Source organism: Brassica rapa, chromosome A05 (assembly GCF_000309985.2).
Source record: "Brassica rapa cultivar Chiifu-401-42 chromosome A05, CAAS_Brap_v3.01, whole genome shotgun sequence".
Lineage (NCBI taxonomy): Eukaryota > Viridiplantae > Streptophyta > Magnoliopsida > Brassicales > Brassicaceae > Brassica > Brassica rapa.
This window is the reverse complement of record NC_024799.2, coordinates 21,966,046-21,993,160: the sequence shown is the minus strand read 5'-3', so window position 1 is coordinate 21,993,160 and position 27,115 is coordinate 21,966,046. Positions and strand designations below refer to the sequence as shown.

The following is a 27,115-nucleotide window of genomic DNA, read 5'->3' as shown; positions in this document are numbered from 1 at the left end:
TGCTTTAGTAAGAATCAGTGAAAAGTTATTTGAATGACTAGAATCATATTTCTTAAGTTTAAAACTAATTTATTTATTTTTTCAGAATTATTTTCATTTAAAAAATTATCCAAAAAATTATTTATTATTATTCTTAAATTTGAAATAAAAGTTGATTTTTTTTTAGATTCTTTGTTTTAAATTTAGAGATATATTAAGTGTCTTTGAAACTTATTAATATTTTCATTATAATGAACATTTGTGGGTATTAAAATGAACACAATTTTAAAAATAAATGTATTAAAAAGTTAAATAATTAGTTTAGATATTAAACCAGGTAAGAAAAAGAATTTGGGTATTAAAAAATTAACAAAATTTAGTTAGGATATTTTTATGAAATTTTCTCTTCCAGATATAGATATTAAATTGTATATTTACTAAACTATATATATATAGATATATATATATATATATAAGGCTAGATTTTAGCATTAAATTCTTTAACTGATTTAGTTTCATATATTGCAGTATATTCCAGATAAACTTAATTTACATATTTATATCAAATTCAAGAAAAATTCTTAAACTACTAAATTCCTAATATCACTTTTCATGTTTATCTTATCACATTTATCATAAAGAGATAAATATACATTTATAATCTTAGAGTTAACCGTTAACTTCTAGACTTAGAATTTATAGTTTATGAATGAGGTTTTGTAAAATGGGATTTAAGATTTTAATAAATATAAGAATAAATACTTAAATCCTTTTAAAAATTTAAAAATAGTTTTAAAAAGAATTTCGAAAAGAAAACTTGAGAAAAAAAAATTGAAAGCTAAACAAAAGTATGATTTTTTAAAATAATTATTTATATTTATATATCTATAAAGCAAGAGTATAAAAGTATTTTGCTTCATTAGTTGGGCCATATGTTAATACTTTATTAGGGCTGAATTAGTGGTTTAATATTACTCCTAAGTATTTGTTATTTCGCCTCATATTTGTTTTTTTGTTTAGAGAAATTCTCTTAGATAATCCTTTTTAGTTTATTTTCACAAAAATGAACTTAAAGGAAGAAAATAACCAAAATAAATTTTATTAAAGAATAAATATGCATTTATACTCAATGAGATGAGATTTAAGGGATAGGATTTCTAATTTTAAAAAATTAAAAATAAATATTAAAATTTTTAAAATAAAAAGAGCTATTTTGGTTATTTTATTTTTGAGTGCCATTTTTGTGAAATTTTTTTTTAAAAAAATCTATTTGAAATAATTGTCTTTTTGTTTATTTCGTTACTATTTTACTCTATCATCATGAGGGGAACGGCAAAAAATATCTGAGAAAAAATGAAATGCACGTGGAGCGGGGCACTGATTTTTTTTTCTCTTCACTAATTAATCATTTCAGTTTACGTATACGTATGTGAAATTTCTTATGTAAAATACAATGTTTTTCCCGAGTTAAATACTTATAATTAAAAATAAAATTAATGCTGTAATAAAAGTTATAGGACAGTAATAGGTAAATGTGTCATTTCGTGCTTTTCTCTTCCCACCAAAACTAATGATTTTCATTTAATGGATCCAAAGCAAATATATATACAGTAAATAAAAATTTAATTAAAAAACAAAAAGAAAAAATGGCTGGCGTTGATAATGGGATGTCCAAGGAGGAGGGAGGAGGGAAGCGCCGTGATTGAAGAATAAGGAAACGAACTAAAAACGCAGACGAAGAAGAAGCTGTAGTATTAGAGATTTGCAGACAAAGCAAAAGACTTTGAAGTCTGCTCTGCTTTTCATTGGATCTGTAAGTGAATGTTTGTTCGAATTCGAATCCTTTTCGCTTGGTTCTGGGATTGAGATTATCTTTTCTCGTAAAAATGCTTCCTTTTTTTGGTTATTGCTTCAAGTTTTCTCCTTTCGATGATTTTTAAACCTCTCTCAACTATTTGGACTGATTAGATTAAACGTTGTTTCAAGATTTGTGAAAAATGGAGGAAGCTAGCTCCTCCTCTATAGACTCCATTTTGGAGTTTCTCCGGAAGAACCGTTTCATGAGAGCTGAAGCTGCGTTGATTAGTGAGCTTTCCAACAGCAACTCAAGCTCAAATGGTGTGAAAAGCAAGGTCTTTGAAGGCCGAGACAAGAACCAAGTTTCTGATGAATTAGTTGTCAAAGAGATACAATGCGGATCCGCCACTGAGACTCATCATCATCAGCAAATGAATGATGTTTCTGTTCAGACACAAAGTCCCTCATCATTATGGGAGGACAGGTTCACTTTTTCCGAAAGTTTAGTAGATACCGAGCTTGATTTACCTCCATGGAACCATGCTGACTCTGAGGTGTACAGTATCGATCCAAGTATAACAAGCTTTGTGAATCCAAGAAGCTCAAAACCATCTAGTCATGACAAGGTTCCTAGCCAGGTATGTCAGTATGACCATGGCAAAGCATCTCAATCCTTGGAAGATGATAGTATGGCTGCGATACAAGAAGGATTTATCACCACCTCATGGCCAAGAAGCGAAGAGCGCACAGACCATTGGAAGGATTGTTCTGTTACAACTGTTTATCCATTGTCCAAAGGGAGCACGTCAACAAAGGATATAGGTGTGTCCGTTTTAGACAAAAGGCAAGGGAAGAAAAAGGTTGGCGCGAGTGATTCAAAGGCTGTTATTAAGGAGCAGGATGATGATGATGTGGAGACAGATCTATACCTTGGAAAGTCACTTTCTGGCTATGAAGTTAAGAATCTTAGCGGCTTTGCATTTTCTCTGGCTCATGATGGTACGAGGGAAGACTTACCAAGGCTGCCGCATGTGAGAATCAAGTCAGAGGATAAATCAATGAACTATACTTCAGAAGAGAAACATGAGCGAGACGTTTTGGACGAGAAGCTAATCAATGCTGAGAATGGTTTCCTTATAGGTTCTTATCTAGATGTTCCTATTGGACAAGAGATCCATTCATCAGGTTAGTTGACATTGTGATGATTACTATACCAAAAACTTTAAATGTTCTGCATGAGTAAGTTAAATTACTGTTGGCTAGCCCCTTCATAGGGCATTATTGTTTAGATGGACACCTAGACCGATTTTTGAAAATTGTTGTATAAAAATTGTTTTGTTTAGGATCGATTTGCCTCCTATACCGATTTTTAGAAGACTGCCCATTTTTTATTCATATCTTTAGAAGATGGAGTCAAAGTTTAATTCTCATTCTGATGGTGACATAGGTGGCAGAATAGCTGGGGGAGGAAACTGGTTGTCTGTAAGTCAGGGACTAGCAGAAGATGCATCTGACTTGATTTTTGGCTTTGGCAATGGACTAGGTGATCTCGCTGAGCATTCAAATGAGTATTGGGACTCTGATGAATACGATGACGATGATGATGTTGGTTACATTAGGCAACCAATTGAGGATGAGGCCTGGTTTTTGGGTCACGAAGTTGACTATCCTAGCGAACATGAGCCTGGAAGTGTTCCTGATACTCAGGATAAAAGTCAGACCAAGAATGATGATGAGCATTCATTTGCTGAGGAGGATTCTTATTTCTCTGGTGAACAATATGTGCTAGCCAAAGGGGTTGAGCCAGTTACAACTAAGGAACCTGATTTAGCTGCTAGATATGACGGGGAACTGATGGATGCAACGGAGCTGAGTTTGATGCGAGCTGAGCCTGTGTGGCAGGGACTTGTCACACATGAAAACGATCTAGTTTTGTTGAACAAAGGGGATAACGGTGGTAGGTTCTGTTCAAAGGATATCCGCGCAGAAGATGATCGAAATGCTGCAGTTAGGTCAATTGGTGTAGGAATCAGTGATGATGTTGATGACAATGGGAGTGTAGTACCTGATTACTTTCCTGGAGAAGGTAGTGAATGGGACCTGGAGCTTCTTCCTCATCGCCAAGTTGGAGCTACTAGTACTAGTGTTAAGCCTCCACCTGGTAAAGGTGCAAGTATAAAAAGTTTTACAAACGGTGGGTTCTCCTTTCCTTCTCCAGTACCTGATGGACAAACCTCTCATGAAGATTCCACGAACCCTGTATGGTCAAACCCTGCTATGAGAAATGAAAGTTATGGACCAAAGGGGCTGACTGAGTCCAATAGTATGGTTGATAGGAATGGCGAGAAGGTTGAAAGTTCAAGAAGTTCTTCTCCATCTGCAGTCTCCCACAGTTCTTATACAGGGAGAGAGAACTGCAAGGAAGAAGATGAGGAAGAAACTAGTCCTGCGCCGGAAGAAGATCCTGGGACCTCGTTTGAGGATGAAGATGCTATCGTGGTCCAAGAGCAAGTAAGACAGATTAAAGCCCAAGAGCAGGAGTTTGAGACTTTCAATCTGAAGATTGTTCACAGGAAAAACAGGTCTTTTCTCTTAATTCATCTTGGGTTATCCCAGTTCTTATGAACATTCAGGATATTTATTTGTTTCTTCTGTTTTTCTTTTGTTGTCTCAGGACTGGTTTTGAGGAGGATAAGAACTTCCATGTGGTTTTGAACTCTGTCATAGCTGGTCGTTATCATGTCACTGAGCATCTTGGATCAGCAGCTTTTAGCAAAGCGATTCAAGCACATGACCTCCACACAGGCATTGATGTATGTGTAAAGATCATAAAGAACAACAAAGACTTCTTTGACCAGAGCCTTGATGAGATCAAACTTCTCAAGTATGTCAATCAGCATGATCCTGCTGACAAGTACCATCTCCTTAGATTGTATGACTATTTCTACTTTCGGGTAAGTGGAGGATTATGTCTTTAGTACTTTCAATCATCTTCCTTATGATGTTTCTAGAAGCGGTTGCTGATTTGTTGCTATTTTCAAATTTTTTTGTTGATGATCTGATGCCTCTGATGCAATTAATTTAAAATTTCTGTTTTGCAGGAGCACTTGTTAATAGTATGTGAACTTCTCAAGGCAAACTTGTATGAGTTCCAAAAGTTTAATAGAGAATCAGGTGGAGAAGTTTATTTCACAATGCCAAGATTGCAGGTTAGCCAAAAGCCCTTACCACTCTCAAGGTTTATGTGTGTGTTTTTTTTTTGCTGCTCTCTCATGTTCTTCTGTATCAAAATCTTGTGCAGTCAATTACCATCCAGTGCTTGGAAGCATTGAACTTTCTGCACGGTCTCGGCCTTATACATTGCGACTTAAAACCTGAAAACATACTTATCAAAAGCTACAGCAGATGCGAAATCAAAGTTATTGATCTAGGAAGTAGCTGTTTTGAGACGGATCATCTTTGCTCTTATGTCCAGTCTAGATCTTACCGTGCTCCAGAAGTCATCCTCGGGCTTCCGTATGATAAAAAGATCGATATCTGGTCACTTGGCTGCATTTTGGCAGAACTGTGTTCCGGAAACGTAAGTTCTAGCATTGATGAAACCTGTCAAAACCTTTTGCAGTAATACTGAGCTAGCTAGAACCACTTGTTATGCAGGTTCTGTTTCAAAATGATTCTCCAGCTACTTTGCTTGCAAGGGTCATTGGTATAATCGGATCCATTGATCAACAAATGCTTGCAAAAGGACCTGATACATGCAAATACTTCACCAAAAATCATTTGTTATACGAGAGGAACCAGGTGCGTATTAAACTTTACTATAGTGCACCTCCCTGGTATTTGCTGAACCATTGTTTTTATATAGCTGTATTGGATTTAGAAACAGTGTAATGAGTTTGTGTTGCAAATATATTTCAGGAGAGTAACAATTTGGAATACCTGATACCTAAAAAGTCATCGCTAAGGCGTAGACTGCCAATGGGTGACCAAGGGTTTATAGACTTTGTGGCACACTTGCTCCAAGTTGATCCAAAGAAACGCCCTTCTGCGTCAGAAGCTCTTAAGCATCCATGGTTGACTCATCCCTACGAACCCATATCTCCATGATTGTCTGGTTATTAAACATCTTCTTGACCAAAAGTCCAGAATGGATGAGAGCTAGTCAAGAAGAAGATGAATGGTTTGTTTTTTTTCCACTTTGTTTTTGTTGAAACTCTTCTGAGAGGGTAAATCTTTCAGACCTTGTTGTATATTAAGTTGATGTATGACTATTTACTCATTTTGTTGTACTGGTAGTTTGTGAAATATAGTCTCTTTGAATTTGATTCTTTACCAGAGTGAACAAATCTACAACTACTAATTAAGTACTGTTGATCAAGACTCAAACAGACTAATGAAAATCAAGCTTTTGGTTTATATTACCATCAATATAAAAAATAATGCCAAGAAAGGAAAACAAAAAGTTCAGCAGAATTGTCTAAAACAAAAACCTTATTACCAAGAACAAGCGTGAAGACTTACCCACCTAACAGACAATATTTCTCTTGTGTTCCACAAGACGTTTCCAATACTTAGTGATATCCTCCAACGACATCTTAGCAGTCTTCACCTCACCACCACTAACCGCAGCAGCCGCAGCTAGATGAGCAACCCGGCTAGGAAGGCCATCGATCTCTTTCAGTACCTGAATGATATGTGTGATGAGTCTGTCCGCAAGTCCTCGGCTAAAATCTTCCCTGATCACAACTCTGAGCACAGCAATGTGCTGTGCATCTGCAGGCATAGTGTACGCCGGGATGATCCACCCAAATTTCCTAAGAGACTCTGCGATCTCAAACACGGTGTGTTTGCTGCTGTCTTTGAGAGAGAATGCCACTAGAGGCACGCCTATGTCTTTAGAGACAATGTCGAACTTCCCTGTCATCTCTATTCCTTCTCTTAGCCTCCTCGCGTTGTCCATGCAGTTTTCCATAATGTTCTTGTATCCCTTTTTCAATTTCCAAAAAAAAAAAAGATCATCAGACAGTTTCTTAGATGTTACCAAGATGAAACAGTAGGCTAGATATACAAAGGAACAAGTACCTCAAAGCCTAGTCGGATAAACTGATAGTACTGAGCAATGATTTGGCTCGACCCTGCAAAAACAAAACAAATAAAGAGTCTCATAAATATTGAATAGATTGGATAAGCTAGTTGTTAATACAAACAAACCTTTAGAGAAGTTAAGGGTGAAAGTGGGTTGATCAGCTCCCAAGTAGTTGATGTGAAAGACAAGCTCCTCTGGCAAATCATCTTTGGTTCTCCAGACAATCCAACCAACTCCTGCATAGACAAGTCCATACTTATGACCACTGACATTAATGCTCTTAACCCATGGAAGCCTAAAGTCCCATTCAAGATCAGGGTAGAGGAAAGGAGCAATGAATCCTCCACTGGCTGCATCAACGTGAATAGCAACATCCCAACCAGTCTCTGTGTTTTTCTCAGCCAAGAGATCGTTCAGTAGCTTCACATCCTCGAACTCTCCGGTAAGTGTGGATCCAAGAATAGCTGCAACACAGATTGTGTTCTCATCCACCATATCTACAGCTTTAGCTGGGTCCATCACGTAATAGCCTTCACTTAGTTTCACCTCTTTAAGCTCTACCTCAAAGTACCTTGCAAATTTCTCCCAGCACACCTATACACAAGTTACAAAGAATCAAATCAATATAATGTGATGTGATGGTTGGAGGATGAGAAGTAAGTGTATATATATATATAGAGACCTGAACGTTGGCACCAGTAACAATGTTGGGATTATCAGTAGGAAGACCTTGAGCTCTTCTCCTCTGTTGCCATTTCCTTTTAAAAGCTAAACCAGCAAGCATTATAGCCTCTGATGAACCAACAGTTCCACATCCAATAGCAGCTTCCTCTTCTCCCATGGGAGCATGGAACAAATTGGCTATCATGTTTACACACCGGTTCTGAATAGGACAGAAACAAAAGATGTGTTTATAATTTTGAAAACAATGTTGAATAGATATTTAGCAGATGGGGGGAGAGAGAGAGAGAGAAGAGGAACCTGGAGCTCGGTAGTGACAGGATATTCATCCATGTCAACATAGTTCTTGTTGACAGACTCCTGGATGAGTTTGTCACATTCAGGTTCCATCCAAGTGGTGACAAAGGAAGCTAGATTAAGCCTGGGGTTGCCATCAAGCATCAACTCATCACTGATCACTTGATAAGCAGCGTCTTTGGGCATGGAATTGTTAGGCATAGTGAACCTGTTTCAAGATATGTAATACATAACTATATGCAATCATATAGACCAGAAAAAGGACAAGGAGAGAGACAAGAGACCTGGGAACAACAGCACGGACATATCTGGAAGCGAAAGTGGAGTGCAAATGCTCTTCTGAGTCGGAGTTTGTGGCGAGTACCATTATATTTTTAACTTGTGCTGAAATATTTGTAAATGAGAGGAAGATAGATGTCACAAGTTTTATTTGACAGATATAAAAGAAAGCAAAACTCTCTTTCACTAATTTAAGACGTTCATGTAACTAACTCCTCTCTTTTTTTATTCCCCTTGACTCTCTTTTCCCTTTGAATTAGGTTTTGTACACCACTTATAATTCATTCACCACAATTATTTCGTCAAGGAGAGAACAACAACATCACAATAATAGACAAGAACTGGGGGTAATACGATTGATCTTGTGAATAACCTACAGAGCTAGTGAGCCGGATCAGGAACTTACTAGTTGCTGCTGCTTCCTTTAAAAGCTTAAAATTTTGTAGAAGTCCAACTCAAACGTAGGAAATTAAAAATCAAAGTGTATATTTATACATCAAATATGTTTGCCCAAAGATAAACATGAGCCTAGGAAGATATACACAAACAATTCGCAACAACTATTTATTTACGGGATATATGCTGATATCCTAATAAAGATCCTCCGCAGGATTCTTCATGGGATAGAAACTAACCTTAAAAGGTGAATAATTAATTTACTAAGAATTCTGCGTCTAATAATATATTAGAACGCACCAAAAGTCAATTATAAACCATAAATTTCGAAAGTATAAGTACGATGCTTAATATATATATAAGATAAAAGAAGCATTTTTTCAGAGTCGTTCAAGAATCCAAAGTACCAATATAGTCTCGTCTCTCTCCGGAAGCTTATATTAAACTCTCTCAGTATTACGCACCACCCAAAAAAAAATGGCATAAACGGAGAGCCCTCACAGAGTCAGGTAAAAATCTTAAACATACACATACACCGAAAGCCAATAGTTTGCGATAAAGAGCCTCTCTCTCATTTCATATATATCCCCGAGAAACAAAAGAAGAAACCACTCCAAGGGGGAATCATGATGACCCCTGATACTGCTCCTTCACGGCTCTTGCTGCCGCACTGTACCATCCTGCTGCAGCCATTGCACCTGGATCTGGAACTGTTGCAAGCATCTCTGCTGACACATAGCTCGATCTCCCAGCCTGAGTTTCACAGTCTCATCCAGTCAGATCAAAATGAAAAAGAAAAAAGCACAGAGTATAAACAAAAGCAGAGACCGAAATGGCTCACCTGTGCTTGCATCTGTATGGTTGATTCCGCTCCTTTAGTTGCTGCTTCAGCTGACAGAATAAAAGCACATATTGGGTCCTCTCCAGCGCTTAGCTTCTGTTCTTATCAAAAGCAAAAACACATTAGTACTCGCAATATCTCAAAGTGTGCAAAAAGTAAGCCGCTTATTGTCACCTCTTCAAGAACTTGTGAAGCTGGGATGAGCGCATCTAGCATCGTCCTGTATCCCGCAGTTGCTCCACCATATTTGCTGACAGAAGCTATTGATGACTTGAGTGCTTTGGACCCTGATGATTCAAGAGAAGCCTGAGTTATAACAAGTATGTGACCATTGCAATACCAACCACATTCAAGAAGCATTATCTCACAGTATTTGGGAGTGACTTCTGACTCAGTGTTAGCTTTTAGCTCCGCGTACGCTGCCTTGCAGAGGAGATTGTATCTATTTTCATAAGAGAAAGCGTAGTAGCCTAAGCCAAAAGCATGAACCAGACTATATATGGAAGAATGTTCAAATAATTTCATGAGTTTACATAATTCCACTTGTGCCCCCCATGGCCCTGCTGATTGATGCACCAATCTCATTCACTGTTTCCGCAGCATCATTGAGCGGATAACTAGAAACAAAAGGAGAGACGAAGTGTTCAGATTTTTTTCAGGAATCTGAACCCAACATAAAGAGCTGTACATGAGGAATTAAGATTAACAAATAGACTCACTAGTGTTTCATGTCTTCCAAAATAGCTGTTGCACCTCTGTGCATCTACAAAATTAATGCAAGCCCATGTAAGATATAATGTTAGAAATGCGCAACATAAATGAAATGTTCCAAAAATAAGACTTACTGTTGACCCACAATCACCATCGCCTACTTTTCCATCCCATTCGTTCAAACTATCCTTTAGACTGATGATCACAGTAGCTGCTGCTTGAATAGCTGCCTCAAAAACTCGACCTTGTTGACTCAGCTCTTTAGGTCGAGCCTGAGACTGGTATTGCCAATATGTCATGAAATTTTGCAAAAAAAAAACTTATCACCAAACCTTGGGACCATTCTAAAACAACCCAAATGTATCAAATTTTGCAATGCATACCTCAGCGCTTTTTGCTGATCGAGAAGGGGGTATAGGAACAGGGATCTTTGCAGGTGGCCGGTTGCCTGCAACACAACAATGATTTTGTATCAAAGACTAGGTACTGAAGAAAATTCAGGGAAATATAGAACATGAAACAACATTTCACGGACCATCAGTGCCAACAGGCCAATTTGGAGCCTTAGTTGGAGCATCTAATCGGTCTAAGATTGACTGGTCAGCCTTCATGATTGAAATCGAGAATCCTAAAAAACAAAGAAACACCGTCAGCATGACAACAGGAGTATGTAACTAAACCAAGGAGACCGCTGAAACTCACCTGCCATATCGAGCGAAGTCATAAAAAGCCCTGTGTACACCCTATCAACAGCAAGTCCAAATTCCAGTTGCAGTTTAGGGACAGCTTTTCCAGCAGCAATCATAAGTTCCATCAAAGGGGTGCCTCCTAAGCTGCAAAGAATGAAAAGGACAACATAAGCTCTCACCTTAAAACCAAATATGCAAACTCTGAGACCATAAGTTAACATCATAAAAGTAACATTTTGCTGTAGTTGAAATAATGGGCGTAAAACACCGATATTACGAATGGGCTTACCCATTAACCATGAGAACCACTCTGTTACCGCGTGTAATGGGAACATAATTGGTCTCCTGCAGAAATGGAAAAATAGTTAAACATAATGAATAAGTTGATAAACGATATGTCTAGAAAACTTCTAATCCACGACAGTTATATTTGACTATGGCGACAAAAGCACGATAGAGAAAACAAAAATTAGCACATACAGGACTCAGTATCTGCTGAAGAACATGTGAAACCACCACATCCACAGGTTGAACGTCAACCACAGCAGCACCAGGTTCTCCATGCTGAGAGAAAAGAATCAAGTCAAGGTACGAACCACAGCAGTGAAACAAAATGGATTTCATGCAAACTTGGGAGGAAATGAAGAGAAAATAACGTACAATTCCAAGCCCGAGTTCCATCTTCTCTTGGCCCAGACGATCAGATGTAACCTGCCCAGGAAGCGTACAAACAGATAATGCAACACCCATGGTACCAACCATCTCCGACGCACACTTTGCCTCGGCCGCAACTTTTTCTAGAGAAAGACCAGCCGCTGCTGCTGCGCCAGCCACCTGTAACCAAGCAGAAACGAATTAAGAAACAGATGCTAAGCTTGTTAAACTAAACTAGGCTAAACTAAACAAAACACAGTACTCATAGCAGACCAAGGTTTCAAAATCACAATTTAAGAAGATATAGTACCATAAATGAGATCAACCGAAAGGGGAGACATTAATTTAAATCGCAATTAGAGAAAGAAAGGAAAGGGAGAGAGAACCTTATGTACAAGAACGGTTCCTGCTAACCCTCTGCGTCCAGCAATACCACGAGGTGGGGGTAAAGCGCAATCCTCTCCAACAATTACAGTCTACAAAGAATATTCTGTCATTCTGTCCTTTGACGCTCTTAATTTAGAAAAAAAAGCAAGAACGAGCAGTACCTCTACTTTGTAACCTTCAGATTTCGCTTGCTCAGCAGCCAAACCAAAGTTCAAACGGTCACCAGTATAGTTCTGTATGGAGAATTGATACAGAAACTACATTAATCTAAAACATAAAGAAAAGAGTCCATAGTTTCTCGCATATATTGACACAGCACGTATAGACCTCTCTCTCCCACTCTAATTACCTTGACGATCAAAAGACATCCCTGAGGACCAGTGACAGCCCGAATCCCCTGAAATTAGGAAAAGTAAATTATCATTCCCTCTAAAGACGCAGAAGAAAAAAAGGAAAAAAAAAAGCACATTTGGAAGACTTACAGCCAAGATGGAATCAACAGGTGGAGAAGCAAAGACATCTCCGCAGATAGCAGCTGTAAGCATTCCTTCTCCAACGTAACCAGCATGTGCTGGCTCATGCCCACTGCCTCCACCTGCATAAACCAAAAAGGCATAACTTCATAAAGGTTCAAGAACACCAAATCAACCATAAAACAATTGTCTTAAGCCACAAAATCTCCCACCTGATATAACGGCAACCTTATCATACTTCTCAGCAGAGACATCAGCTCGTAGCACCACCTTAACCTCAGGAAAGCCATCCAAATACTGCAGTCCAGGGAAAGTTTCCACAAGTCCCTCGATGAACTCAGTCACAACATCTGCAAAACCAAAACCAGTACTGTGAACCGCCACTTCAATTTCAAGAAAATGCAACTTGCGATTCCGATTATATGGAAAACTATAACCTAAGCCATGGAAAATCAAGATCGATTGACCATGCAAGGAAACAACACAGTGACGATTGACGATTAACGAAGCAGCATTGCGACGATCGCGAACAAAATTGGGACACAGAGACGGATTCCATGAGCAATAAACAAGCAATGCAAAGAATATATCGCAAACAGTAACACAATCGGGGATAATTACATAGGTCAACAGTTCGCAAGAGCATTCACAATCATCATCAACCTAATCTACGTCGGAAAAGATGAACAACTCCACCGAACAGAAGAACGCGAGAACAATCGAACAAAAGAGAGAGAGAACGGAGACGAAGAGGACGAACCGTTGGGGTTGTTGATGAATTTCTTCGCCGCGTAAACCATTTTCGTGAGTATTGAGGCAATCGGAGAAGCTCACACGGAAGGGGGGAGAGGATTGCAGGAGAAGGTTTAATGAGAGTCAACAACAGCAACGAGAGAGAGAGAGAGAAGAAGCAACAAGAAAGAAGAAGAGCCAGAGAGAGAGAGAGAGATTGTTCCGTACGAGAAACCCCAATGTTGAAATAAATGGCAGTTGCAGACGTGTAATGGGCCAGGCCCAATCCTCATCTGGATAAGATATTCTATGACGAATCTGTAAATTACTTTATCCGCATAGATTATAGTTACCTAATAGATTGTTAATGGTGCTGTGTGATTAACACGTGATTCTTAACGTTTTCGTGTGCCGCGCGGGCGCCTGTGCCGTATCGCCGCGTGTTTGTATTTTTTATATTTCTTATGTATGTATAATGTTACATTTTTTGCATTTTAATTGAGTTGTATTTAGATATAATCCAGTTTATGTTATTTTCTAAAATAGTCTTTCTGTTCAAATCCTGAAGTCAACATTTATGATTCGCTGATATTCTTAAATTGCTTTTAGTTTTTCGATACTCTTATATTGCTGCTTTTAGTTTCCTATATTTCAATGGATTCGTCTCTCTATATTTGTATAACACTCTTCTTTACTTTATACAGATCAAAGCTTATCCAAAACTAACTTTCCATGTCAGCTCATTCTTTATGAAGTCCACATAAAGTACCAATTTCAGGTATTTTGAGCTTATCTATATTTTTCAGTGGATTAGTCTTATGATCTTATCTATATTTTTTTCCCTATATTCTTCGTTTTTAGTAGAAGTAATCACACATGCTGGTGTTATGACAATTATGTCATACAATTTGAGAATAGATAAAGACTTAAGACTGAACTTAAACTAGTCTTTTTAGGATCCAACAAACATAGTAATTAAGAAATTAGGAAGATTATGTGAATAGATCCAAGAAAAAAAACTGAAACTTTAACAATAAGTGTAAGTTACAAAACAGAAAAAAAAATTCAAATATGTGGCTACGGCAGAGTTTGCTATCGTCACCTGATTTTGCCTTACCTCCCACTTTGGTAAACCGGAAAATAGCCAAAGTCAAACCGTTCAAAATTAAGGACCTCCAAAATCGAACAGACCTGTATAACCACCAAACCGGGTAGTTAATACCAATGATTTACATAAATGCTAGCCTATTGGGCCTAAAGGCCCATTGAGTAAAAACCATTAAAGATAAAAAAAAAAGTCAAAAACCGCCCGGCACTCGCACACGGCGTAGATAACGTGTCCGTCGCGCGGAGAATCCAGATCATTAAAAAGGAAGCCCGAGAGAGAGAGAGAGAGATCTAGAGGAGGAAGAAGAAGAACAAAAATGGCATTGCAATGGCTGATTCTGTCGTATGTGGTTGCTGCCGAGGTCGCGATCGCAGTCATTTTGACTCTACCTTACCCTATGCTCGTGAAGAAACGCGTCGTGTCACTTGTCTCGCTCATACTCCAGCCTGCCGCCTCCATCGTCGCCTTCGCTGGATTTCAACTCCTCGGTGATCTCTCCCTCTCTGTCAATTCATTTATAGTTAGGTTGAGTGATTTTTGGTAATATGAAATTTGGTTACTTTGTTTCAGATCTTTACTGGAAGAATGAGCATAGACTAATGTGCTCATCTGAGGTTTGCACTGCCACCGAGCGTGATCGCTACGAGAAATCCGTAAGTATATCATCTAATACTTTCTGTTTTAAGATTGTTTCCTCATGTGAGTCAAAGCGTGTTTGTGGTCATGTCTATCTTTGTTTAGTTGAAGCTTAAAACATCGGAGGATCGAGTTATTTGCTATAAGTTAGTTCAGTACATATAGAGATTGAGTATTACAATGTTGCAAGGAATCTTATATTAGTGTAACCGTCTGGATCTATAGGTTTATTGGAATGAAACTGGTTTCATTTTCTATTTTTGCTCTCTTCTTGTGAGAATATGTTGGTTTGATTGTTAATGGAATTTAACTAACTAACCACTTCTGATTCCCTATGTTTCCCAAACTCTGATCTGAGCCTTTTTTTGTTAGTTCTGCGTTTATTATCTGTTGAATCTATTGCCACACATTATTCGTGGCTTATGTTCTTCTTCCCTAAAATGTTTTAGCTCAGCAAACTTACCAGTTTACTTGTGTGTTCAGATCTACAAAGCTCAGCGGAACGTGGTTCTTTGTGCGGCTGGGATCCTTCTCTACTGGTAACATCATCACTATGCCACAACTTCACACTTGTGTAATTTGACTAATGTTCTCTTATATTCATTGGCCAGGTGCATTTTCCGCATCTGCAAGTACAACAAAGACCTTGAGCATTTGGAGGAGCTAGAGAAGAGATGCAAGGCAGAGTAGTAGTAGTTTTCCCAAGTCTGCTTCTTCCTGTTATTAATATAACATTATAACCTCGTCTTGTGACTAGTTCAAAATTTCAAACAAGATAATGATTAATCTCGAGAACGTCATTGCACAAGACCTTATATGTATTCATTCCTCTTGCAACTTTGTTTTACCTTTTTGAGAAATAGAAGGCTCTATTTTATTTCATGTCCGGAAACTTGACATTTACACAAGAAACCTATATCACTTCTTACCATAAACGCCCGAGACAAGCAGGTAAAACCGAAACAAACTCGAAAGGATTTGATGTCTTGGACAAGAACAAAACAACCGTCACCGATCACTAGGCCGATTGAATAAACAATAGATTTAAACACTAGCCTTAACCCTTAACGAAAGAACAAGTAGTGGGAGAGGATATTCTACGATGAGAATAACCTATTACACTACGTGTTAACATACAATAGGTAAAAAGCGGCTTTGTCCGCTGTTAGAACTTGTCTGAAAGTAAAGTATGTGGTCCAATAGCAATACCATCTCGTGACACAATCTTTTTTGCGACAATTAAAAACTCAATCCTAAACCCAATCATATAATTGATCACATAATGTTGCCCCTAATGTCCTCTAAATACATAATAACCGAACTGATCATCTATAACAATCAAAATTCTTTGAAAAGAAACCAAGTAGGCACCGAGTCATTTCTAATTTTCCTTTATATCATCACTGTATAAATTTCTTTGGGAACTAAAAACCACAAACTTTATTAATTAATAATTGCTAAAAACTTGTCTATATGTTTATTTTTAGAATTTGAATATTTCCCCCACAAACAAAGCCAAATCCCTGAGATTCAGACCAAAAATGAGAGGTGGGTGTCAGAATATTCAGAGCAGAGGAAGAGAAAATAAAAATAAAAGATGCGGCTACTGGTTGGAATATCCTTCAGCATCTCTAACCGCACCTTTTAATATTCTCTTTTCTTTCTTTTAACTTTTAATATTTTTTTCGGTTTTAAAAAGCATCTTCTTCTCCCTCCCTCCTTCCTCATCAATCATCATCATTCACCATTCTCCCTTCTCTTCTTTGCTTCGCATCTCAACCAAACTCCTCTCTATTTCTCCCCACAATAATATATTAGAGATAGAGAGATACAGATTTGTATACATATATACATATAGTGTAAGCGTTACAAACGAACAACTAAACATGAATTCTCGTCGATCGTTAACGTCCGCTACGGCGGCGACTATGAGTTTTCTATTGTATATCTGCACCACCGTAGTCGTCACCAACGGTGAGCTTCAGAGATTTATCGAACCGGCGAAGAGCGACGGTTCCGTTAGTTTTATAACCATCGGAGATTGGGGTCGCCGTGGCGACTTTAATCAGTCTAAAGTCGCTTATCAGGTATGGGGCCCATCTCATTACAGTAACTGAACGCTTCTTGTAACTTCCGTCATACATAATAACATTTGTCTTTTTTTCATTAAATATTCTAAATTAAATTTTATTACAGATGGGAAGAGTTGGAGAAAAGATAGGTTTAGATTTCGTGGTGTCCACGGGAGATAACTTCTACGACAACGGATTGTTTAGTGAATACGATCCCAACTTCAAAGAGTCTTTCTCTAACATCTACACTGCTCCGAGTCTTCAGAAACAGTGGTACAGTGGTAAATATTCACAAATCTTTTTCCTCATTTTTTGTTTTGTTATCACTCTCTCACCTACATCTCAATGATGCAGTCTTGGGGAACCATGATTATAGAGGTGACTCAGAGGCTCAGCTAAGCTCTGTTCTCAGAGAAATCGACAGCCGTTGGATCTGTCTCCGATCATTCGTAGTCGACGCTGAGTTAGTCGAGATCTTCTTCGTTGACACAACTCCTTTCGTTAAAGAATACTACACAGAAGAAGACGGTCACACGTACGACTGGCGTGCGGTCCCATCTCGCAACTCCTATGTCAAGTCTCTCCTCCGTGACCTCCAAGCTTCCTTAAAAAGATCCAAAGCCACGTGGAAGATCGTCGTTGGTCACCACGCGATGAGAAGCATCGGTCACCATGGAGACACTAAAGAACTAATCGAGGAGCTTCTTCCGATTATGAAAGAGTACGGTGTTGATCTTTATATGAACGGACACGACCATTGTCTTGAACATATCAGTGACGAAGACAGTCCTATTCAGTTTCTGACTAGCGGTGCTGGTTCCAAGGCTTGGAGAGGAGATGTTGACCCGACCACCAACAATCCAAAGTCTGTGAGATTCTATTACGATGGTCAAGGGTTCATGTCTGCTAGATTCACTCACACGGATGCAGAGATTGTCTTCTACAATGTCTTTGGTGAGGTTTTGCACAAATGGGTTACTTCTAAACAGCTTCTTCTTTCATCTGTTTGATTCAAAGGCCTAATAAACTGGGTTTCTTTGTAATTTTTGTAACATATATTTAAGATAAGTTTAGCATCCCTATCACTCTTTAGCTCCTTGGGTTCCATATCAAATATTTTAGAGTAAAATTTCGTTACAAAACAAATTTATTTTAGAATTTTAATATAAAATTTATTAATTCTATATATGTTATATATCTTTTTATTTTTTTATTAGTTGAAACATGGTTAAATATATGATTAATGATGTTTTTATTTAAAAAAATATAAACTTAAATATATTTTTTAATCTATATGCACAAATCTAAAACAGACAGCACCAAGAGAGTAAAATATTCCAACTCAGCATATTATATAAATGTAATGATTCCCTTAATAGGTATCTTTCTTAATGTTACATAAGCTAGTCATATCCATTACAAGAGTACATACCACATTTTTTCAGTTCAATACAAAGTGGTACCTTGCATCTACATGGCTCTCAACATCCCAAAGAAACGAACCGAAAGTCACAGCCTCCAAGACAAGCCTCTTCATTCCACCAAAGCTGATCTTAATCTGCTCGTCCTTGGATGAATCAACCGTACCTTCAGGAGTAATCACAATCTCAGGCTTACCAAACAACGCCTCAGTGTGCTTCTCAATGATCCCAACCGCTTCTCTTGACCTTATAGTAGCGTATCTCTGAAGCGTCTCGCTATCAAACGACATCACGTACGTCCTTAACCTGGACGGTTTAATCTCACTACCAAACCCTTTAGCACTAACACCACCCGCAAACGAACCGACCTCCGGGTGAGACGACACAGCTTTAAAAGTCACGTTCTCCGGCTGCTCAACGCTTGTTTTGCTTTCATCCAACCCGCCTGAAAGAAGCTTCATCGACTTCTCGAGCTGAAACCTCTGGTCCACCCGCTTCAAGAAGTATCCGTACATGACGGAGGCAGCGTAGACTTGACCGACTCTGAGTTTGCTTATCTGTGCGACGGAAGCCAGGTCGCCCATTCTGGGACCGAGGATTAAGGCTAAATGGTTGTGGATCATCTCGTACATCTCGGAGGAGTGAAGCTTCTCGAGTTTCTCTACTTTGGTAGGCCAAGTATCAACGCGACCAGATGGGTCTGATGATGATGGGGTGATCGATGGTACAAGTGATACGTTAGCTTCCATGAACTTTTGAACCACTAATGCGTAAAGAATCTCTTCCAGTGTCTTTCGTCTCTCGTTTTCCTTCAACTCAGCGATTCTCCTACACAAACAAAAAAAAAGAATCAAACTCATATTCAAACTCCAATCAGTTGCGTCTCTTAGCTCCACGTATGCTTTTGTATAGATAGAAGCTTAAACACTAACTAGTGGACCAACCAAACTGTTAGACATTAAATTGTCGAAACAAACATTAATCAAAACGTCTGTATCACTTATTACTTCAAGGCTACAAGCAAGGGTTTAGATTAAGATCAAGAGTGAAGGGTATAAACCTGTAGAGAACGATGTCGGTTCCAGGTACGGACGAAGCATCTTTGTTCTGTCCCTCGGAGTCACGATCAGTTTGGAGCTGCTCAAGCTGCTGCTCAACAGCGGCAGGGACGAGATGAGGATGAGTCACCAGAATCTGAGAAAGAAACTGACCAGCAGGAGACTCCAGCTGAAGCGGCGCGATTGGTTTAGCAGCAGAGGAGGAAGCATCATCATTAGATGCTGAAGCTTTTACCACAAAGCTTCTCCGAGCTGTTGAGCTTTGCAACGGTCTCGAGAATCTAGCAAACGCGTTTTGCTGCAAACATATAAAAAAAAACTAATTAAAATTCTCCATTTTCGTATGAAAGTTTCGATTTTTTTTTGGCCACTAAACACAAATCGAATTTTTGATTATTTGATTAGGTGAATCGTATGATCGAGAGGAAAAGATTGGAGACGTACCCTGAAACGAAGTTGACGTCCAGGACCAGAACGCGTGAACCCAGGGCCACTGGCCGTGAGGAACATAGATCCAGCACCGTTGTCGGAAGCTTTACGCGGTAAGACGGAAGATCGGATCAAACTCGCGGTCGCGGCGGCGTCCATGTCTTATTTTCGAGAGTTGAAACACAAACTTTTGGTCGGAGAGAAGAGATAAGAATAAACTCTAGAAAGAGATCAACGATACAGCAGGTAGGTAGAGAAAGTTCGAGGATGGCGAGCTAATCTATATTTTAGTTGGATTTAGACTTTTTTTTGGTTTGGTTCTTTGACAATAATGCGAGTCTGATTCGATTATTTATATTATAAAAATGAAATACTTCAGGTTATTATTTTTATTTTTATTCTCTTGCATTTTTTTGTGACCATGAAAAAAAATTATACGATGTCGTGGTCATTGTATGTCCTTGGATGGACAATGCAGATATTCTCATAACAGTCCATCCATGTCAATTTTTTTAACAAGATCTGGATAGTTCGAAAATTTTGTAGTTATTTAGAGCTCATAAGTTGAAGATGTCACAAGCTTGTTTTAAATTTGTGGGGGTGATTCGGTATAGTAATTTGGTCTAAGCTTGGACAATTTTTCTCACGTTTGGTAGACAATTCTAGAGGAGTATATTGATTTCAACTATAAACTTTTAACCTTTTTACTGGTCTTTAAGCCTCATTTCTAGGCAAACTAAACGAGAAGAGTCAAATAATGCAAAGGAAGCCAAACGATGAGAGCCACCAACTGGCTCCTGTGTCCATTTCCAATTTCCACTTACGTGTTGGATTACTCTTCACATTTTGTCTGATTAACTCTATGCAAACTTAACGAGAAAAAGATAGTCAAATTAACAAAGGAATGGAAACGATGAGAGCCACCCAACTAGCTCTTGTGAGTTGTGTCCATTCCCACTTACACGTGTTGGATTACTCCTCACGTTTTGTCTGATTGTGGCATATGGGCTATATTGGGTCCACTAGTCCATTAGATATTCTATCTGGGCCCATAAACTCTGCCACCACAACCTTGAGCTCAGCTCACGTTGGATTCCGTTACGTGTTCGCAACGTACGCAGATCTTTATTCGGCGCATTCAACGAAGTCTCTATCCATCTTTCTTCTTAAGTTTTATCCACTCGGTTGATGAAAGAAAAGGGAATAATATACAGAAATGAATCGTTTATTACGTTAATTGCGAACAATTAAACTAGATTAATACGCCTTTCTATATCTTACGGAACATGGGATTACTACATTATTTGTCTCAATTAATTAATTAATTAACTTCAATTATTTCCACATGGGGAAAGAGAAGTTGGAACCGACCAATTATTATTAGAACACACTTCTCTTCCCACCTTTGTTCGATTTGATCTCCACTTTGGTCGCTTGTTATCTTCTTATACCTCTCTCGAATTCGTTTCTATCGTCTGTCAGAACTCATCGATGGCATCCATGAGTTCCGCCTTGACTCGCTTCTCTGGACTCTCTTCTAAAACCACCTTATCACCGGACTTCGATCACTCCTCTCGCCGGACTTTTCTACCTCCGAACAGAGTCGGTCTCAAGATCTCCTCTTCTTCTTCTTCCGCCGCCCCAGACTCCGAGCCTGATCTCAGCGTCACCGTAAACGGCCTGAAAATGCCGAACCCGTTCGTGATCGGGTCGGGTCCACCCGGTACCAACTACACCGTCATGAAGAGAGCCTTCGATGAAGGCTGGGGTGGCGTCATCGCCAAAACCGTAAGCTTTCGAATCTGTGTTCTGCTTATCGTTGACTAGATATCAATTCTTGAACTGTATAGTTTCATAAGTAATCATTTTTAATCAGAGGATTGTGATTGGATGGTGTTTAGGTGTCACTAGATGCATCCAAAGTCATCAACGTGACTCCTCGATACGCAAGGCTAAAGACCGGATCCAACGGCTCAGCCAAAACAGATGTGATCGGGTGGCAGAACATAGAACTCATCAGTGACCGACCTCTCGAAACCATGCTCAAAGAGTTTAAGCAGCTGAAACAAGAGTACCCTGATCGGATCCTCATCGCTTCCATCATGGAGGAATACAGCAAAACCGGCTGGGAAGAGCTCATTGATCGCGTTGAGCAAACCGGTGTTGTGAGTTTTTGAGTTTTCCCCCAACACACAGATTCTTAACTAATATGTTGAAGAGACTGATTCTGGATTGATTGTATTGTGTAGGATGCTTTAGAGATCAACTTCTCGTGTCCTCATGGTATGCCAGAGCGTAGAATGGGAGCAGCTGTGGGACAAGACTGTGCACTTCTGGAGGAGGTTTGCGGTTGGATTAATGCTAAAGCTACTGTTCCTGTTTGGGCTAAGATGACTCCTAATATCACTGACATTACTGAGGTGGTTCACTATACTTCTTTGCCTAGTAAATAGATTAGTCATTTTTTATCAACCATGTTCTGTTTTCTTATTTTCTTTTTTAAATAGCCGGCTAGGGTATCTCTAAAATCAGGATGTGAAGGGATTGCAGCCATCAATACAATCATGAGTGTGATGGGAATCGATCTGAAGACACTGCATCCTGAGCCATGCGTTGAAGGGTTAGTGTTTGCATTCTTATGATGTCAAAAGTTTAGCAACTCTTGTAATGGGTTGACAGAGAGTTTTGCTAATGTTGTTACTGTTATGTGCAGTTACTCAACTCCAGGAGGTTACTCTTATAAGGCTGTTCGCCCAATCGCGCTTGCGAAAGTTATGAACATTGCTCAAATGATGAAGTCTGAGTTTGGTGGGAAAGATTACTCGCTTTCCGGTATTGGAGGTGTTGAAACTGGCTATGACGCAGCTGAGTTCATTCTCCTCGGATCAAATACTGTTCAGGTGACTAAACTCAACACTACCCTCACTTTTTTCTTTTAGACTCTACTCCTTGACAAACTGAGTAATTACTTTTGGTTGGAAGGTATGCACTGGTGTGATGGTGCATGGCTATGGTCATGTGAAAACCCTATGCGCTGAGCTTCAAGATTTCATGAAACAACACAACTTCTCGACAATAGAAGACTTCAGAGGGTATGTGCAACTTATTTTTCATATCTTTAAATCATGATTATTGTTGTTGTTTACTTGCTTCCTTGCTCACTTGTTGTCATCTCGGGACAGGCATTCTCTTCAGTACTTTACAACACACACAGATTTAGTCAGGAGACAGAAAGAAGCTATTGAGCAGCGAAAAGCCGAGAGGAAAGGCTTGAAATCTGATAAAGATTGGACCGGTGATGGGTTCGTGAAGGAGACTGAAAGTATGGTTTCTAACTAATAGCCTGAAGAAGTTATTGTCCCAAATGTTTTATAAAGTTTGAAACTTTACTATCGTTTTACATCATTTCTTAAGTCTCACTTGGAAATAAAAAAAGAAAACTAAGGTGTACTGTATCTTATTTTCTTTTCGTTGTGTATCACTTGTACAATGTATCCATTGTCACCACTTCTTTTTTTCTTTCTAGCTGGTAACAGTGAGATTGTTAAATTGGTCTGTTGGCAAAATATCTATACGAGTTTACGCCTTTAATTATCTATCAACCAGTAAAAACTCAAGTACAACATTGACCTTTTGATCTAGATGAGTTCTAATCAACAAAGCATAGAGTTTTGGAAAGTCCTAATGCTCATTCTTTTGGTTTTCAATTTATATATAAAACTTTCATGGAAGTAGACCACTAAAAATACTAGGATAAATTGACACTTACATACATTACCAATTACTATTTGTTAAACTAGTTGATAGTTATATGTTTTGTCATCTCGACACAATTCTTGTGAGTCTGCAAACGTATGTTGAAGCAATTTAGTATGATATTGTTACATTTTCACCATTTGTAAATCTTTTAAGTCAATGTGTATTTACCTTCAAAATTTACACACTTGATATCATAGAAAATAAACATTATCATATTCTCACATGTATGGAGACATTTATGTTATTAATGTGAAACAAGTACTATATGTAGTTGGTCTTATGATATTCAGTCCAATCATCTGAAGCTATTTGATGTCAACTTATCAAAATTATGTTTGTGAGAATATAAGGACTTAAATATTTAAAAGATATAAATTGGATAAAATGGAGAAATACTTTGAGAGATATCAGTGCCAATGAAGAACTATCAAACTTTGTATGTATATATATCTAAGATTTTCAATGAAAACGTAATGTAAACAACTTTTTTTTTGTGGATGGCCAGCTGAATTAGTGCTATATTTGGTCACGAATATAAGCTTTATGCAAAAAAATTAACGAATTATTATTTTTTCTTATAAACTCATTGTATATTATTTAAATATTATATATAATTTATAAATGTAAATCACATCAGACTAATTACAAGAATTCTACTGTCTATTTTCATTTGGTTCATTACACCATTGTGTTGGTTAAGAGTCAGTTTTTACAAACACTATTTGTAAAGGCTTAGCTCATCCGAGCATAATCATTCAAATACAACTTTTTCTCAAATCTTAAATCTCTCTAGCACCATCATCTTCTTCAACCTCCATCAATGAATCTCTGCTCTTAGAAAGGAATTTTCTTCCTCAATAGAATAGACCTTGATGTACCAATCTTTGGATTCACAGATAATCTCTAGGTTGAATGATCTATTTCAAATCATGACATTATGTAATTGTGAATCAACTTTCCATCTTATAATCATGACATTATGTATTTTTTCTCAGTCTGGTAACTATTTTCCTTAATTGATATGATCATTGTTAAATTTTACATAAGAATTTGCATATTTGTTTGCTTTTCAGATTTTTTTACTCTGATTCATGGATAATATAATAGTCGTTATCTTAAAAATTTTTTTTAGAAACATATATTAATAAAAAGAATGTTTGTAACAACTTTTTTTCCTTCAGAATTTGACTGCTTTCTTGTAGTGTCTACGTTAAGGGATTTTGATATGCATTTAATTAATTAGCTCACTGTCTTAGTAAATGTTCATGTTTTCAGGACAATTTCATTGTGAAGCTCACAGTTTCTGTTGGAAACTTTTACAAAGTCAAAACTTTGGCTCGTTCTGGAGTACGTGTTAATTCTAGGGATTATACCAAAAGATCATTTTTCATGAATTACATTTATCTATTCTCCTTAAACATTTAATTCAATATATCTAATACTTCATCCGTTTTGTATTAAGCATTATTTATTGAATTTTTGTTACAAAATAAGTATTATTTTAGAATTTTAATACAAAATTTATTAGTTTTAGATCTTATCTGACTCTTTATTTTTCAATATATTTTATATTAGTTGAAATATGGTTAATGTATAAAATTTTGTTACAAAATAAGTATTGTTTTAGAATTTCAATACAAAATTTTTTTTGTTGAGAAAATATAAATGCTATCTTAATTTATGTGTACAAATATAAAATGACAATTAAAATGAAACTTAAAGAATATCTTTTCATACTAACTGTAATTTGCATACTATTATAAATTTTCTTGCACAAGCGCATACAGCAGCCACCAGGGGAAACATAGAGATAGCACTCATTCAATAAAACAGCACATATGAACGTCATAGGTAACTTAACAATTTATATTTTTTGCAGTTCCAAATGTATAAGCCCACCCCAAAAAAAAATTGGTTGAATGTTTATTACCTGATATATAAATGGTGCTCCTTTATTTGAAGCCATTAACTGGTGGAGCTGCTGAAGTTTTAGTTTCAATAGGTACATCTTTTGTAACTTAAATCAATAGGTACATCTTTTGGACTCGGTTACATTGCAAAATGGTTTCAGAAAATGGTTAACTGTTATCAAAGAGACTTTTGAAATACAAGATGGAGCCCATCGCAAGAAATCGTGATGGTCAAACGCCTTTGCATATTGCAGCAAAAAGTTAACTTGCAGTAGCTCGAGAGCTTTTAGAAGTTACTAACTTACTAACCTAGAAGACAGGTGCATGTTAGATATATATCATGAGTTCGCGAAAGTTGATGAAACCGTAACTTTTATTACGAACACTTTTCTTTACTTGTCTTTAGCTGGGTACACGGACCACTTGATAAGGCTACAAACGGAAAGCACACAAAGACAACTTTTGGTTGGTGATAGTTTTTTGGGTTAGGTTACGAACTTGCGCAATGTCATTGATAAATTGGTCTTGGAAGCGTGCACACTGTTCCACAACAAACCGTGCTTTCACATTTTACAGCAGCTATTTTAAATTAAATTCTTCATATGATAACTACTGTTTCAAGTCAATTTCAAAGCATAAGTACATGTCACGGAAACATAGTAAGAAATATATGTTTTTCTGTTTAGCTTTGGTTCAGAAACGCCTTACCAATAGAACTTGAATCGTTAAACCAGTTTTATGAACAGCTCGAGAAAACGCAAGAAGAGAATATATTGAACACATCTTGTAATATCTTTCTCCTTAAGTTAGGTTCAATGGAGAACTAAGAACACAATGCATTTTTACAATTCAGGAAACGCTGGAATAAGAACTCACAACCCACGGAGATCGATTTTTGGATTCCACTAAGGGCCTAAGACCAATGATAACTTGTAATAGAATCTACACTCAATCTGGGGCGGATGTAGAGAAAACATTTACTGGGGCAAAATATAAAAAATTTAAAAGAATTATGGATAATTTTGCTAAAATAAGCGGACATAACTGATATTATATGAAAAATTACATGTGATTTTGAAAAAGCATGGGCCATCGGCCAATAACCCTAAATTGACTAGAATGAGAGGCTTATTTATATATACACTGCCTTGCAACTCCTGCAAAAGAATTTCAACTTCCTTAGCTCAAAAACATCAAACATGTATATACACATCAGAGATACAAGAGAGTCTTAAATGACAAACATCTTACAAATACCATGTTAGATTCGGGTTTATTATGGGCTTCCAACTTAAAATCAATTGGCGATTAGTAGATTGACCCTAACCCTTTATATATTACTTAATGTCCCTTAGAATTCCTGATGTGGGATATAATATTCCTAATACCCCTCCTCGAGATGATGGCTCTTATCGGCCAGAAATCTCGAAACTTTAAGACAGTTATACTCGGTCGAGCGAGTTAATTACGATATTTATACCCGGTCGGAAGGATTAATTTAATTAGGAGTTTTAGGATATTTAGGATCTGGGCTCTGATACCATGTTAGATTCGGATTTATTATAGGCTTCCAACTTAAAACCAATTGGTGATTAGTAGATTGACTATAACCCTTTATATATTAGTTAATGTCCTTTAGAATTTCCGATGTGGGATATAATATTCTTAATAGAGCAAGAGTTAATATCATGCCAAAAATAAGTGAGCAGTATGTAAAAAT

General features: G+C 37.6%; 7 protein-coding genes across 10 annotated transcripts; 4 read left to right on the top strand and 3 right to left on the bottom strand.

The window, feature by feature from the left end:
• Positions 1–157: 157 nt before the first annotated feature.
• Positions 158–6,103, top strand: LOC103869656. 3 transcript variants are annotated; one of them, XM_009147734.3, is made up of 8 exons: positions 158–1,792; positions 1,966–2,961; positions 3,320–4,358; positions 4,451–4,730; positions 4,878–4,985; positions 5,078–5,356; positions 5,434–5,577; positions 5,695–6,103. In XM_009147734.3, the coding sequence occupies exons 2-8, from the start codon at positions 1,977–1,979 to the stop codon at positions 5,881–5,883; spliced, it is 3,024 nt and encodes a 1,007-aa protein (XP_009145982.1). In that variant the 5' UTR covers positions 158–1,792; positions 1,966–1,976; the 3' UTR covers positions 5,884–6,103. The 3 variants fall into 3 exon arrangements, with proteins under 3 accessions (XP_009145982.1, XP_033147253.1, XP_009145981.1); XM_033291362.1 differs by having other exon boundaries at positions 1,965–2,961; positions 3,224–4,358; XM_009147733.3 differs by having other exon boundaries at positions 1,948–2,961; positions 3,224–4,358.
• On the bottom strand, positions 6,089–8,613 carry LOC103869654 (glutamate decarboxylase 5). Of its 2 annotated transcripts, XM_009147731.3 has the most exons (7): positions 8,526–8,613; positions 8,125–8,224; positions 7,844–8,048; positions 7,545–7,745; positions 6,988–7,456; positions 6,859–6,911; positions 6,302–6,763 (listed from the first exon to the last, which is right to left on the bottom strand). In XM_009147731.3, the coding sequence occupies exons 2-7, from the start codon at positions 8,205–8,207 to the stop codon at positions 6,302–6,304; spliced, it is 1,473 nt and encodes a 490-aa protein (XP_009145979.2). In that variant the 5' UTR covers positions 8,208–8,224; positions 8,526–8,613. The 2 variants fall into 2 exon arrangements, with proteins under 2 accessions (XP_033147258.1, XP_009145979.2); XM_033291367.1 differs by lacking the exon at positions 8,526–8,613 and having other exon boundaries at positions 6,089–6,763; positions 8,125–8,207.
• Positions 8,614–8,877: 264 nt separating this feature from the next.
• LOC103869653 (putative 3,4-dihydroxy-2-butanone kinase) lies at positions 8,878–13,283 on the bottom strand. The gene is made up of 19 exons (XM_009147730.3): positions 13,031–13,283; positions 12,483–12,620; positions 12,280–12,392; positions 12,147–12,194; positions 11,959–12,030; positions 11,797–11,886; positions 11,417–11,590; positions 11,237–11,320; positions 11,046–11,101; positions 10,770–10,900; positions 10,603–10,695; positions 10,451–10,515; positions 10,202–10,345; positions 10,076–10,119; positions 9,890–9,973; positions 9,725–9,798; positions 9,531–9,643; positions 9,357–9,452; positions 8,878–9,268 (listed from the first exon to the last, which is right to left on the bottom strand). The coding sequence occupies exons 1-19, from the start codon at positions 13,068–13,070 to the stop codon at positions 9,140–9,142; spliced, it is 1,788 nt and encodes a 595-aa protein (XP_009145978.2). The 5' UTR covers positions 13,071–13,283; the 3' UTR covers positions 8,878–9,139.
• Positions 13,284–14,320: 1,037 nt separating this feature from the next.
• LOC103869652 lies at positions 14,321–15,628 on the top strand. The gene is made up of 4 exons (XM_009147729.3): positions 14,321–14,598; positions 14,681–14,763; positions 15,230–15,285; positions 15,358–15,628. The coding sequence occupies exons 1-4, from the start codon at positions 14,427–14,429 to the stop codon at positions 15,434–15,436; spliced, it is 390 nt and encodes a 129-aa protein (XP_009145977.1). The 5' UTR covers positions 14,321–14,426; the 3' UTR covers positions 15,437–15,628.
• A 239-nt stretch (positions 15,629–15,867) lies between these two features.
• Positions 15,868–18,387, top strand: PAP17-1 (purple acid phosphatase 17). Its single transcript, XM_009147728.3, has 3 exons — positions 15,868–16,833; positions 16,943–17,099; positions 17,173–18,387. Exons 1-3 carry the CDS (start codon positions 16,633–16,635, stop codon positions 17,826–17,828), a joined length of 1,014 nt encoding a protein of 337 aa, XP_009145976.1. The 5' UTR covers positions 15,868–16,632; the 3' UTR covers positions 17,829–18,387.
• LOC103869650 (UV-B-induced protein At3g17800, chloroplastic) lies at positions 18,143–20,064 on the bottom strand. Its single transcript, XM_009147727.3, has 3 exons — positions 19,742–20,064; positions 19,300–19,595; positions 18,143–19,067 (listed from the first exon to the last, which is right to left on the bottom strand). The coding sequence occupies exons 1-3, from the start codon at positions 19,883–19,885 to the stop codon at positions 18,260–18,262; spliced, it is 1,248 nt and encodes a 415-aa protein (XP_009145975.2). The 5' UTR covers positions 19,886–20,064; the 3' UTR covers positions 18,143–18,259.
• A 1,008-nt stretch (positions 20,065–21,072) lies between these two features.
• Positions 21,073–23,320, top strand: LOC103869649 (dihydropyrimidine dehydrogenase (NADP(+)), chloroplastic). Its single transcript, XM_009147726.3, has 7 exons — positions 21,073–21,514; positions 21,628–21,891; positions 21,976–22,146; positions 22,234–22,346; positions 22,440–22,626; positions 22,709–22,818; positions 22,909–23,320. The coding sequence occupies exons 1-7, from the start codon at positions 21,218–21,220 to the stop codon at positions 23,063–23,065; spliced, it is 1,299 nt and encodes a 432-aa protein (XP_009145974.1). The 5' UTR covers positions 21,073–21,217; the 3' UTR covers positions 23,066–23,320.
• Positions 23,321–27,115: the final 3,795 nt, after the last annotated feature.